We start from the raw sequence: 14,610 nt of genomic DNA, 5'->3' as shown, positions 1-14,610 counted from the left end.
GAGTGCCCCAGGGGCACTCTTTAAGCATTCTAAATAAAGAAAATATTCTTTCAAAAGTTTACCATTTCAATTTTCGATGCATTAATTACGCATATTTCCAAGAAAAACTTACTTTTTAAAGCTATTAAAGAGTGCCCCTGGGGCACTTGTTAGCATTTCCCTTTTATTAATTTGCAAATATCTTCGTATGTACAGGTTTTATAGTCGAAGAGTTGCACCTATATATTGCCATGTTAAGTAATCAATAGAGAGACATGTCTTGAGGTTCATTGCATCTCTCTTTACTTTACCATTCTTTATTTCAACATCGTAAACTAGCTATGGCACAATTTTTCTTCATCAAGTGAGTAAAATTTTGTACAAAACAAAGGTTGATTGCTTATGTCTCTTGAACCGGGTGAAACTTCCAGTTTTCATGGAGTTGTTTGGAATCAAATTTAGAGACACTACTAGTTTTACTAATCGATGGCCTTTTCTGAGGAACATTGTGTTTTATGAGTTAGATGGCGCCAATCTTTCAAAGAGGCCATTCTTTGAGACTTGAGAGGGCTAGTGCAAGTACGTAAGTTCATCATGCTCGCCTGAACAATGTAGCACCAATTTATGCCTCTAAGCCTAATACAAAGAGTCGAATTTCATAACCTACCAAGAAGGATAATATTTTACATGTACATCTCTTTTAGAGTTCAACCTTTTCTGATTTTCCAATGTTATATCTAATAATATTTTTGACTTTTTTCTTGTAGAAGAAAAAATATAAAAGGAGGATGAAGAAAACCCCCTAATCCATCATAAAATATTAAGGTCTAGTAGTTAATGAGTCGATATACCCATCAACTCTTAAAGATATGAAGGAAAATCCAGCCAACACATTTTTGTCCTAAACTAAAATACAATAGAATTTGAGTGTATACATCATATTATATCCATTTTGTTACTTCGATATTTTAAAATTCAATAATTGGTTGAAAACGTAGACTATTAATTCAAAATGTCTACATTAGTTACAATTATAGTAACTAGATCTATAAGTTGAATTTTATAAGGGGCGAAATACCAATTCTCAATGTTATCTATCTTACAATTTTTTTTTTTTGATAATCAAATCTATCTTACAATTACATCAATGTAAAATATATTAGTAAATTATCTTTATAAATTACGCTTCACCAATGTGTAATTTATTTTTAGTTTTTTAAATAAGCATTAACCTATGAAGTAAAATTATAGTCTTAGATAACCCATCAAAAAATGCTAACAACACTCACTACCACTAGCATAGCACTCCTCAACCCACTAATTTCCATAATAATTAGCAACTGCCCACTCAATCAAGGTTCAAATGAACACGTCCATTTTTCTCTCTTTCTCACTTAATCTCTACTAAATCAAAATTTAACTGGACAGTTTCTCTCGCAAATGGATTGCCTCCTACTCTATTATCTTCGACTCATTATCTTATTCCAAATCAATGGTTGATATATAGCGCAAAATAGAAACACAACTCTTTTATACTTCATCCTCAACAAACTTAACGTATGTATCAAAAATGTATAAAAAAGTCAAATTTGTTAGGGAGGGAATTTTTTTGTAGAGATACTTCTTGGATAAAGATAAAAATCATTTTATTATTACTATTGCAGAATGAATAAAACTAACTTATTAAAATACACTCAATTTAAATAACTCAAGATTTGTTACCAAGTCCATAAATTAAAAACAAACAATACACAAATTCACAAATTGGTCACAACTTTGAGATATAAGCTATAAACATAATGAATAAAATCAGATAATATATAACAAATACTAAAAAGATGAGGCTAGGCAATTCTTCTTGGGAGATTATTGTATCTTCTGTTGGGGAGATTCTTGTTGATTCTAAGATGTGTCCCATATCTATAAAATAATTAGTTACAACGGTCAGTTATATGGAGAGACTAGTAAAAATTTGTTGAGTGAGGTAGTTTTCAATTACCTGCAGTTTTCCTGATTCCCCACCTATAGCCATAATAAAGGGATTATCCTCTGAGAAAGAAATAGAATATATACCACCCTAAAAACACCATTGGAAAAAAATTGTGTCAATGTAATGTAACTATTATCATGATTTGTATAATACTTTTCCATGAGTGAGAAAAAGAAACTTACTACTCCGGGATTTTTAGATGCTACACAAGTTTGCTGGTTGTTGGACAAATCCCAAAGCTTCACCTGGAACAAATATTATCAGTCAAATATAAGTCTATATATATATAATCTAAATACATCATTTATTCAATGAATCTAAAAAAATTATAAAAGAGAACGGATGGAGTAAATTACAAACAACAGCAATATCAAAACTGATATGAGTATTACCGTTCCATCCAAGGATGCAGTAGCAAGAATCTGCATGAAGTCAAATCATAGTAGAGTTAAACTAAAGTAGATATTAAATACTGTATGTATTCTCATCATAATATTAGTCATACATACATTGGTGTGCTGTGGATTGTAGCATACTGATGTAACAGATCCATCATGTGCAGAAAGGGTAAAAAGTGGGGAAGACAGGCTACGAATATCATAACCCTCCACCATACCATTTTTAAGGCCCACCTAATAGAACAAAAATGAGAGGAATAAAAGGTAATTTAAGAATTTAAAGCTAAGAAATAACCGTAACGCACCACATGAGAGAGTGGATGACAAATCAAGCTCTCTACACTATCTGTGACTAAAATCTGGGTGTGTGTTGGACTCCTCACATCCTTCTGCAAAGTGTAATAGCATTAAAAGACAATAATATACTCAATGTTGAAATATTTTCATATACAAATATGAGTAAAACGTAACCTGTGGCAGAGAAAAGAAGGTTATTGGATCATTACCTCAACAACAATTCGATCGCAGGAACCACTAATAAATAAAGGTACTATGTGATCACTCCAAGCAAATGCTTGAACCTGTGAGATGAATAAAGAAATGTATCATTGATTCTATTAGTTAGAATAGTAATACTAATGACAAAACTAATATAAAAAGACACATCTAGTTAAAATCTTGCCTTGTCTGAGTGATGTTCCAGGGTAATTTTACAAGTTCCTGTGATCAAGTCCCAGATCTTTATAAGTTTGTCAGCACTAGCACTTGCAAGAGCAAAAGGTTTTCTGATTGCAAGGGCAAGTACCGAGTCAGTGTGTCCATTAGTATCACCCAGGATATAGCGGGGCTCTACTGCATTAATCTGAGAACAAAGAGAAGTTATTATATTATAGGACAAAAAGTTGAAGACAGTGATACTAGTAGTAAAGGCCGTCCACATCAATTTGGAGGGTCTAGTGGTTCAAAGTTAGGGAAATAAAATGACATTTTAATTGCTAAATATATAGTGAGAATGGATCTACTAAATGTTTGAGGCATAATAATAACCATTAAATTAATTAATGCAATTGAATAATAAATTCTAAAAAATACATTGAAGTAAGTCTAAATTAATTTTAACTTTAATTCTATTATTTCTTTGAATAATTATTAATGAGGAGCGATATATTTACTCCAAGAATAATTATATAGAGAGAATATATTTGCTTAATTTATATTTATATTTTGGTCTTATATTTGTAAAATGTATTTTTAATATTTCAAAATTTAACTTTTTACTTTTAGTTTCTTTTAAAAATATAAACTTTGATTTTTTTTTTTAAATTTTTGCTATTAATTTTAATCTCAATTTTTATATAAAATTTCATGTCGAATATTTTGAATCTATTTTTGTGATAAAATTATTAATTATTAATTTATAATTCCTTAATTTTAATAATAACAACCATTGATCTTATAATTCAAAGAATTGCTATAGATTTATATTTAAAATTATATTTATTATTTAATAGAGGTTTGAATTTAATTTTAGTATTTGATAATTACATTTTTGAATTTTATCAAAATATATCAAATATTATATTTAATTTATTAAAAAAACAAAATTCAATTCCTTTAAATTTTATGTTTTAAATTTAATCTCTATTTTTTATTAAATTTCATGTTGCATCTTTCAATTTAATAGCAACTAGTTATCAATATTAATTAATCTCTACAATTTATAAAATTTATCTTATTACAAAAACCAAAATAAAAAAATTTCTTGTTATTCTCAAATTCTCCTAGACTATAAATATGTTTTCAATCTCTAAATATTAACTTTTAGTTTCAATTTACCTAAAATTATAAAATTATATGATATATCATAAAAAAAAATTAAAATATATAAATAAAGTTTATAAAAAAATATGAGATTAAAATTAATGGCAGAAAATTAAAAAAAAAACAAATTTATTTAAAGTTATTTTCTGTATACAATTTTTAATTATTAGTTATAAAAAAATAAAAGAATTAAAATTAAAATTAATTAAGGTTGATTTCAATTTTTTACAAAATTTATAATTCAATCTAAATAATTAAAGGTAAAATTTTTTAATTAGGCTGCAAGCATAGAGTTAGAAAACATCACCCGTAAGATTGCCCGACTGAAAGGGAAACATGATACTAGTAATACACTTATTTACTTACATTGTCAAGGTCCCAAATTTGAATAATAGAAGTATCCTTGGTTCCAACCGCTAATAAGTTACCTGCAATCGTAACAACTCAAAATCATCAATATATGAAATCATATTAAGATTCGGGTTATATATTTAGGGACAGTTTGTTTTGGCTTTTATAAAAATGATTTTTATATTGTTACCAAATTTTATGAAAATTTTTTTTATAAAGAAACTTTTTGTAAAAGCTTCAAATGTAAATTTTGTTTGAATGGTTATTCTTAAAATATAATTTTAGATATTTCATCTATTTATGGAAGAAAAAAATTGAATATCAAAATTTCAAAAAATCACTTAATTTTGAAGCTATTTCAAATAGATTTTAATAAAAATCATTTTTGAAATACAACTTTTATAAAATTATGATTTTCACTAAGTTTTGGTCTTCAATTATGTAAGTTTTTATTATAGGATGTCAAATTAAGTGTTTCATTTTAGAAAAAACTAATAATATTTTTAAAAACTGTTTTAGAAAATATATTTTCAAAAATACAAAGAAAAAATCCATTTTTTTAGAGCTGAAACAAACTGGCCATTAATTTGGCTGACCTGTTTCTTCATCTTCATATCCATTGGAGATGAGACCAAACCAAGCCGTGCAGAGTGGGGACGATGGTATTTTTATATCATGGTGAAGTTCAACTTCTTTTTGGTCAATTGACCAAACCTGCAAAGGGATACAAATAAATCATATAATTTAGTCGAAGATGCTAAGCTACTTCACAATCACAATAAACAGTTTTAGTTTTGTTACCTCAAGAACACCGTGTTCATCATTTACACTTCGGGATCTAGCAATCGTTGTTACTTTTTTGTAAGTAACAAGATCTCCTCTTTTCATCCATGTAACTGACGGCGGCATCTTACCTAGACCTAAAAAACAATCCTGCAGAAAGAAAATACCGCGGGTCAAAACCCTAAACTACTTGCATTAAACACTAATTAAGCAATTAACCAATTGCATTAAACACTAATTAAGCAATTAACCAATATTTAATGAGTTAAATAACGGAAAAACCTTCATTAAATAGATTTAAACCAGCAAAATTAACAAGAAATACTCTTGAGAAATTAGAATCTCAGGATTTAATAATCGTAAGCTTTATTTATCAAAAAGGATGAATATGATAACAAAATAAAGTGAATCCGTGTTGTTTTAATGGTTTAAGGTGGTGTAGAAATCAAAATCTAAACCTCAAAGGGTTGGCTGGCAAATGAGCTTTCTCCAAAAAGGGACGGAACCGGCTAGTACCCGGGTTTGATCCCGGGAGTCAAAAACGCCCTGGGGTCACGGTGTCGTCGCCTCCGAGTCCGGGTCCGGATTAGTCACGTAGGTACAAGCCCGGGTCCGGATTAGTCACGTGGAGCTCTTTCCCCCGCGATACTGATCGGTTAATACCAAAAAAAGAAATCAAGATCTAAGGTTGAAACAGTGAAATTCGAAAAATCTAAAAAATCCTATAATTTTGGAATCAAAAGTAGAAGCTCTTGAAAGAATGGAGAGGAGGAACGAAAGTACCTTTGTTAAATCAGTGATTTTGGACAAAGCGTAAGCCTCACCGTGAAGAAGAAGAACGAAACAACGCAATTAGATAACGATCCTTCTTATACCTACAAAACTCTAATCTTTTTTCATTTATTTTATAAAACTCTCATATTAAAAAGTTGGGTGGAATTTTTAGGTCCAATACCAAAAAGCCCATAATTCTCTAAAGGTATTCTCTCGGTCTTATTTTTTAAAATATGATAGGAAAAATCGTCTTTTAATTTTAAATAAAATAAAATCCAAATTATTTTTATTTTTTTAAAAAAGCGTGATTTTAAATTTTTTTTCTTATATTTGGGACGGAGGAAGTATCAAATAGTCTAGCAACTAGCATTACACGTTACTGCTGAGTTCTGAGTGCTGATGAATGTTTTACTTTTTATTATTACTAGTATTTAGACCCGTGCGAGGCACGGGTTAAATGTTTTAGAATATTTAAAAAATACTTAAAATTGAAATTTATTATTTATTATTATTTATTTAAAATTTATGGAACTAATATAAAATTTATAGTAAGCAAATATTTTTAAAATTATATTAATGATTAATTATCATAAAAATATTAATACTATAAAAAATTAGTATTTACATGAGTTAAAAGACAAAAGAAAAATAGCAAGACATAATTCAGACGTGTTAAATTAAAAGACGAAAGAAAAATAGCAAGACATAATTCAAACGTGTTAAATTAAATATTTGATTGTTATAACTAAAAAAACAATTTGATATAATTTCAAAAATGTTTGGTTATTTTTTTTAAAAGAAAACAAAAGACCAAATACACATCTATTATGTTTATTTTTTTAATAATTACAATTTATTAACAAAACTAAATCAAATCAATAAGAAATAAATAAAAATATAGAATTAAAAAATATATATAAAATTATAGAATCAATTCTACTTGGAATTCTTTCATTTAATAATTTTTTTATAGAAACTAAATAATCCAACTCTATTTAATGATTTCTTTCTATAAACCAAATGATCCAACTTTATTATTTTTTACTTCTAAATTTAGCTTTTGTGAAATATTAAAAAGAAAATCATACTATTTATAACTCCAATATTTTTACTATAACTCTAATATTTTTAATACTTAAATCATTTAATAATGGTATTAAACATATAATATATTAACAAATACAGAATTTAAACCAAATTCATTTCAAATAATCTTAGTAACTTATATTTTAAGAAGAAAATAAATAAATAAATTTCATTCAATACGTATAAAAGATAATATAGTAGACCTATGTAATGAATTGATGGACAATATCATCAGACCTATAAATTATGCATAAATTGATGTTACAACTGTCAAAAGTCTTTTTATAAAAAAATTGATAGAATTAAAAAAGCTGATAGTATAGAAGTCACAACAACTCATAACTTCTGGCAGTAAAATGCAAAACTGTTTTGCCATTACTTCTAGTCATGGCTGCCAACCTACCGCCTTTTTCTAATAAAAATTTCATAAGTGAACTTCTTCGGTACCTAAACGAAATAAAATAAGCAAGTAAACAAAATAAAATAAATATATTTATTATATAATAATCACGAAAACATGGCACATATGCTGCCACTAATTCAAATGAATTTTCATATCATCAATAGATTAGTAACAAACATCAAAATCATATATCTCTTGTGTTCCTTTGTGGCTGCTTCCCATACTTTTTCATTCTGCACGAATAGCAGCATGAACCTTCTTGTAAGGTTCCTCAATTCTGTGATTTCCGTCAGCTTCTATCCCTTTCTTGATATATTGATGAAGTGAGTATGATATTTTTATGGTTCTTCTTCAATCAATGTCTACGAAATAATATATCAATGTTGATAAAAAAAGTCATCAAAACAACATATGATGAATTACTTAGCGACCAAATAAAAAAGATGGGCAAAAACACTAACAGAAGCATAAATCAAGTCCAAGCACAAGTTTACAAATTAACACATTACCTTCAATATTCTACATCTCTGTTTAAGATCTTGCAAATTCTTTTGCATATCTTCATTGTCTTGTATCTGACTGCAAAGTTCAATCTAAGTTAGCATTTTAATGTTAAATTCATATCAAAGAAATTGAAATCTTAAACAACTTTTAACCCGCTATCAGTGTGTATTACTTCTCCATGTTTCTTCTACATTTTAAAGGCATAGTCTCTATTTCTCTTTCTCTTTATGGTGCTAAGTAGTAAGTGAGTCAAGCTTTATTTCTAAACTCATTATCAGCTGCTTGACACTTTCAAGGGCAGTGTCTCTGAAATTAATAAAATGAGAGGTGGTGTCTCCACATTAAACAACAAAAAAAGGTAACTACTATTAATCCCCAAACCAAAGCACAAATCAATGGCAAAAAAGAATGATGCAAATATAAAATTTCATAATCTTATTCCAAAGAATATAATCTATAATAGTAAAGATATTAATTCATTAAGTTGTACATAAACGAAAGAACTAAAGCATCATAAAACATAAATAGTTTTAGCTACTCCATGGAATCAAAACTGAAAGAATATTGGTTCGAAGTTTTCAATAGTTGCAGCAGAAAGATGACCGGTACTTCTAGAAGCATCAAAACTCACCACTTAATTTTTCCACCTATTACAAATAAGATATAAATTCATTAATTCAAACAAAATGTCTAAATTCAGAAGCCAATATATCAATATTTAAACAAATACTACATGTATATGATAAACCTCATCAATCCAAGTAGGATCTGAGTTCAATCAAAGGACAGGAATTTTGCCATCCATTAAATGGCGGGCCAGCGGAAGAGTTCCATCACCACCAGTTGCAACAACCAGGTCCAATTGTTTCCAAGCACTACTTTCCGTTCAACTGACTTTTTCTGCATTTTACAAAAAGACCACTTGAGTATTGATACTCTACCGCATACCACACGTTCAATAAGTATATTGGTAAACAACTATATCTTAAGCTTTTTCGAATAAAAAATTATTGCAACATGTTATTGGTGGTTCTGGTTGATTTTACTTTACCAGCGGCGGCAAAAGTGGCAGTTCAATGGCTTTGATAAATCCAATGCATCTAGCCCAATGTGTTTCCAATATCTACAACATTACCTATAGTACATGATATCCATAGTGAAAAGCCTCTGGTTCACGGGCCACTGATGTTGTGGGCACCCTATCGATCTGCAGTAGAATAAAATCTAGAAAGGAATAGCAAACAACATATTATGATCCATGAGTATGTCATTAAAAAATAAATTTGAAAAACTTCAAACCAAGCACGCGAGAATAGATTTACATAAATCAAGATACATGAAGTGATTTAAAAAACCACCGATGGCAGCCAACACTCACCACTGTTAAATGCAACCCTGAGTACTTGATTTTTTAGCTTCATGAGCAGCCAGTTAAAACAAAGTAGTAAGTTGTGGTTGATTGCTAGCTGTAGTAGCCGAAAGCCCTCGCATTGCTGCAATTGTTGACTCAACTTTGCTGCTAAATTATTTTCTCAGCTTTAATCATTATTAAAATGCAACAAACATAAAAGTTCAGTACACACTTTCTGCATCCACCTAGAAATATAGTGTTTCAAATATTTATATGGAACACATGAAAACCCTGAAAAAGAATTTATATTGCCCTATATGCTAATGTCTAAATCTAGATAGCACGTCAACATTCCATTACTCATGTGCTCATACGGTAAGCAACCGAACCCCGGACACGCTTCAAATAGAAGAACCATGTTTAGATGCCTTATGCTTATCACAACTTCAATCTACATGAATCAAATGTCAAATAATAATTAATTGATTCATTTAAATAATATTTAATTTAATTCAATAATTTGCATACCTTGGTTGAAATTGCAACCATCCTTGAGCTGCACAGGGTTGCAACACTTTTATTGCAAATGCAGTGAGAACTAATTCAGCCCTATAGACTGGTCCATAACATACTTCACCAACTTCAGTGAGTTGGAAAAGTATTTTGTCGCTTCTTCTATTTCCTCAATAGTGTATCTTCGATACTGCATAATTATACAACCCAAAACAGTAATAGCACATATGCAATTTCAGAACCAAGTCACTGCTTATCCATGTCACAATTAAAATTCTCTTCCAATACAATAAGAAGCCATCACTTCATACACAATCCTACACACACACACACACAAAATCCAGTTCAAGCCAAATTAGAGAAAAACAAAGGCATGTACATACATCTAATTCAATTTAGTGCATTTAAAAACCGATATCACCATATATTTGTATGCACAAATTCAAAAATTCAAACACAGTGCCGGTTCCAATCACCTTTCCATGAGTATTCCCTTCATTTGCTAGCAGCTGCATCTCTTTTTGCTCTTTCTTTCACTTCATCCTCTGCAAATATCAGCAATCATAAGAATTAAAAGAGAAAACAATAAACCGAATTCAAATTTCAAATGATCATATTTAGATAAGAAAAACTCGGCCATACCCTGTTAGATTCAAAAGTCAGCGGTAAAACCCGATCAAGTCTAAATCCTGAAAAACAAACCTCCAAATCATCAAATCAACCACAAACCCAAACCCTTTATCAAATGTCAAAAACCACATAATTTAATTTTACCATTCACAAACCTTTCTGGCTACTGAGATGAAATCCTATATGATGTAGCCTTAATTTGATTCAATATATAGCAGAGAAAAGGGATGAAATAATTTGATTTATAAAAACAGTCGTGGAGATGAACAAATACACAGATCTAAACCTGAAACAAACATTAACCATAAGTAACAAAAGAATAAAAATCAGAAATAAACCCTCAAACATAACAATAAACTAATTAGATTTATGAAAACAACCATGGAGATGAACAAATACACAAATCTAACCCTAAAACAAACATTACCCATCATCATCATTGCACTTTCACCGAATCAAGCTTGGACAGAAACACACAATACAACAACACAAATCACCGATTCCGTATCACCATCATCATCAAACCAACAAACAACGAATTAGAAATCGAAAAGAGGAGAAGAAGATATTGAGACCGAGAGTTCGTCGGAGAAGAGAACTCGTATGAGTTCTTCGGCCGTCGGGTTTGTAATGGACGCGAGGTTGAGACGACAGAGAACACGACTGAGAGAGAAAATGGAGCGTCGCCGCTGCATGTGTTGTTTCCGAACATGATGAAATTGAAGTTGGAGTGAAAGCGTTTTGAGTTTTGAATTTGTATTGAGATACGATACCTCGAGCGTTTCACTTTCTTATCAATTTATTTGCTCTTCCCCAAATATTCATATTTATCGTGTAACCCTTGAAAGAAAAAATGATGTTTCAGCTTCTCACTCATTATGACAAATGCATTTATTCATTTAATAAAATAATTAATTGAATAAAAAATAATAATATTAATTGAATTGAGAATAACTTTCCATTAATAGAATGTTTAGAAAATTTGAAAAAGTGTAACAAAGCACCAGAGAGTGCCACATGTCTCACTTGCCAAAGAACTCCTTTAAAAATATTATTATCTATGATTATTATTAGGGTTAAACCCTATTTTGCCCCCTGCCATATGGGGCAATTCTCAAAAACAACCCTGTAAAAAAAAACACAGATTTCATCCCTACCATTTGTAGATTCCCCTGTTTTGCCCCCTTGCTGAATTTGGTCAACAAAATTGATGATGTGGCACTGTTTTTTTAATTATTTAAATATGACGTGGAATGCTAATATGCTGACGTGGAATTTAATTTTTTTATTTTAAATTGTTTTTAATTCCACGTAATAACCCTTTATTATTTCTTAAAAATAATTTGTCTCATGTAATGTTTGAACCCAAGACCTACCCCTCACAACATTCAACATCACCTTTGCCAACTGAGCTATTTAAGTTTTCTGTAAACTAACTGCATAAATATGTATATCATACAAAGAAATATTTTATTTCATAATTAATTTTCCATAAGTATTATTATTAAACTGAAAGTATTCTTTATATAAATAAGAGAAAATGGGTGATGCACTGACAGTGTAAAATAGTTTTACACTGTCAACCAATCACAACCATGTATCTAATTCCATCACATTTTTATATTTAAAATTTTTTAATGACATGGCAAATTGCTTGTTTTCTATTGGATGACAGTGTAAAATTGTTTTACACTGTCAGTGCATATCCATTAAACCCTATAAATAAATATAATTTTTAAATATATTATATTTAAACGTTATTTAGCAAATCATATTTTAATATTTAGTATTTAAGTACTGAAAATAATAAAATAATAATAAATTGAAAATGATTGAAATATAATTTCAGTTTATTAATTAAACGTAAATATAATAAACTAAAATATTTAGATATAATACTTTTACGTTTAATATATTAAAACCAAAAGTTATAAATAAACTGAAAATAATTTAGAATAATTATAATAAAGTAATATATTTATAATAATAAATTAAATAATATATTTATAATACTACATGAGAAACATTCAGTTTTTTATATTGTAAATAAATAAATAATGTTAGTATAAACGAATTAACGTTTTTTATTAAACTGAATAATATTAGCATAAACTGAATAATATATTGTAAATAAATAATGTTTTTTTAAATAAATAAATAATGTTAACATAAACCGAATTAACGTTTTTTATTTGTAAATAAATAAATAATGTTAGCATAAACTTTGTAAATAAATAATGTTTAAAAAATATAAAAGAATTAAAGTTTTTTATTATATAAATATAGTATTTAACGTTTTTAACATAAACGAATACTTAACATTTAGTTTTTATTAAAAAATGTTATTGTTAGCATTCAGTTTTTTTTAACATTCAATTTTTATTAAACATTTATTATTAATACAGTATATTAAAATATTTAGTTATAAACATAAACGAATGACTTAGTTATTAATACAGTAGTTATGTAATATATCAATTTTGATGCAACTAGTTAAACAAGGGAAACAAATGGCCTAGTGGTAAGGCCTATTACTTTCAACCAAATGGTGATGGGATCGATACCTATTGTTCACAAAATTTTAATAATTTTCCATTCTTGACATAGGAAAAAAAAACAAAGCGAAAAAATAAAAATTACCAAACTTAAAAGAAAATTACTAAAAAAAAAAATTAATATTAACCCTTATTATTATTATTATTATTATTATTATTATTACTAGCGGGATACCCGTGCGTTCGCACGGGTACGGTACACGCATTTGTTTTTAAAATGTAATAAAAAAATCAAATTTATTTAACTAATAAAATTTATTGTTTTTTAAAAAAAGTTAGTAAAATAGTGTCTATATTTTTTGTATATATAAAATTTTTAAATGAACATATAATTTTTGTTTTGCATTATTTACAAAAATGTTGTTCAGCATCTTGATGTTCTCATTATTATTAACTATTATGAATCAGTACAAAAATTATATTTATTAACTACATAAAAAATAAAAATAAAACACATTTATATTGTTGATAGATAGTTGTACCTAATGTCATATCTAATTTATTAATAATATTAATTGTGATTTATATCTCGTTATACTAAATATATATTAAAAATATTTAAATATTTTTTTAACAAAAGAAATATAATTATATAACAAATGACAAATGTTAGTAGGGATAACAATTGGTAGGGTACTATAGTACTCATTTCCATACCCGCATTTTGAAAAATGCCCGTACTCGAGTCCATATCCACGCGAGCACCAACGTTTGAGTCATTTCTCGTGCCCTATGGGTATCGTGCCCATACCCATATCCATTTACCCGCATTCTTAATAAAAATTCATGATCAATTATAATTTTTCATGTGATTTTAATTTTTCATGATCAATTATAGTTCTTAAAAAAAATTAAAGTGTTACTCAAACACTTGTATTAAAATGCGTATGAATTTAACAGTAATACATTTAATCTAACAGTTTTAATTGATCATTTAATTTAATTATTTTTGGAAATATTTTTCTATATAAAAAGTTAATTAAAGCAGTTAGATTAATGATAATCAATGGTTAAGATTTGGAGTAAGTGTTCAACACTTACTCTTGGAGTAAATATATCCCTCCTAATATATATATATATATATATATATATATATATATATATATATATATATATATATATATATATATATATATATATATATATATATATATATATATATATATAAAATGCTGGCATGAGGCGGGGTGAAATCTAAGGTATCTGTACCCACGCCTATACTTGTTGTTTTAGTGGGTAATTATCCATGTTCATTTTTACGGATTTTTATCCTACTCATTAATGGTAATTTTTTACGTGTGTTTATTTGAGATGTGTCCAATTCTCATACCTTAATGTTAGGGTCAGATAAGAAACTCGATACTAATATTTTGAATTCTAAAAATTAAAATTAGTGATAAATGACAAGCATTTTTGTATTTTTATGTATATTAATTTTAAAAAAAATATTATATCTTAAATTAAAATTAGAA

General features: G+C 28.0%; 1 protein-coding gene and 2 long non-coding RNA genes across 6 annotated transcripts; all 3 read right to left on the bottom strand.

Annotated features, from left to right (window-relative positions):
* Positions 1-1,693: 1,693 nt before the first annotated feature.
* Positions 1,694-6,258, bottom strand: LOC131632232 (uncharacterized WD repeat-containing protein C17D11.16-like). Of its 2 annotated transcripts, XM_058903014.1 has the most exons (13): positions 6,106-6,258; positions 5,781-5,970; positions 5,341-5,472; positions 5,136-5,253; positions 4,555-4,616; positions 3,050-3,229; positions 2,874-2,948; positions 2,673-2,756; positions 2,479-2,601; positions 2,362-2,391; positions 2,152-2,214; positions 1,979-2,056; positions 1,694-1,899 (listed from the first exon to the last, which is right to left on the bottom strand). In XM_058903014.1, the coding sequence occupies exons 3-13, from the start codon at positions 5,446-5,448 to the stop codon at positions 1,882-1,884; spliced, it is 939 nt and encodes a 312-aa protein (XP_058758997.1). In that variant the 5' UTR covers positions 5,449-5,472; positions 5,781-5,970; positions 6,106-6,258; the 3' UTR covers positions 1,694-1,881. The 2 variants fall into 2 exon arrangements, with proteins under 2 accessions (XP_058758997.1, XP_058758998.1); XM_058903015.1 differs by lacking the exon at positions 5,781-5,970 and having other exon boundaries at positions 6,106-6,250.
* A 1,441-nt stretch (positions 6,259-7,699) lies between these two features.
* Positions 7,700-8,483, bottom strand: LOC131632247 (uncharacterized). Its single transcript, XR_009292935.1, has 3 exons — positions 8,262-8,483; positions 8,095-8,164; positions 7,700-7,947 (listed from the first exon to the last, which is right to left on the bottom strand). It is a non-coding gene; the product is annotated as an uncharacterized LOC131632247 (long non-coding RNA).
* Positions 8,484-8,592: 109 nt separating this feature from the next.
* On the bottom strand, positions 8,593-11,306 carry LOC131632246 (uncharacterized). 3 transcript variants are annotated; one of them, XR_009292933.1, is made up of 9 exons: positions 11,011-11,306; positions 10,739-10,869; positions 10,596-10,642; positions 10,430-10,498; positions 9,969-10,270; positions 9,468-9,891; positions 9,141-9,313; positions 8,838-8,989; positions 8,627-8,736 (listed from the first exon to the last, which is right to left on the bottom strand). It is a non-coding gene; the product is annotated as an uncharacterized LOC131632246 (long non-coding RNA). The 3 variants fall into 3 exon arrangements; XR_009292932.1 differs by having other exon boundaries at positions 8,593-8,989; XR_009292934.1 differs by having other exon boundaries at positions 8,593-8,989; positions 9,225-9,313.
* Positions 11,307-14,610: the final 3,304 nt, after the last annotated feature.

The sequence above is a fragment of the Vicia villosa genome, unplaced genomic scaffold, assembly GCF_029867415.1.
Source record: "Vicia villosa cultivar HV-30 ecotype Madison, WI unplaced genomic scaffold, Vvil1.0 ctg.000920F_1_1, whole genome shotgun sequence".
Classification (NCBI taxonomy): Eukaryota; Viridiplantae; Streptophyta; class Magnoliopsida; order Fabales; family Fabaceae; genus Vicia; species Vicia villosa.
Note: the sequence above shows the minus strand (reverse complement) of the source record. Positions and strands in the feature narration are given on the sequence as shown.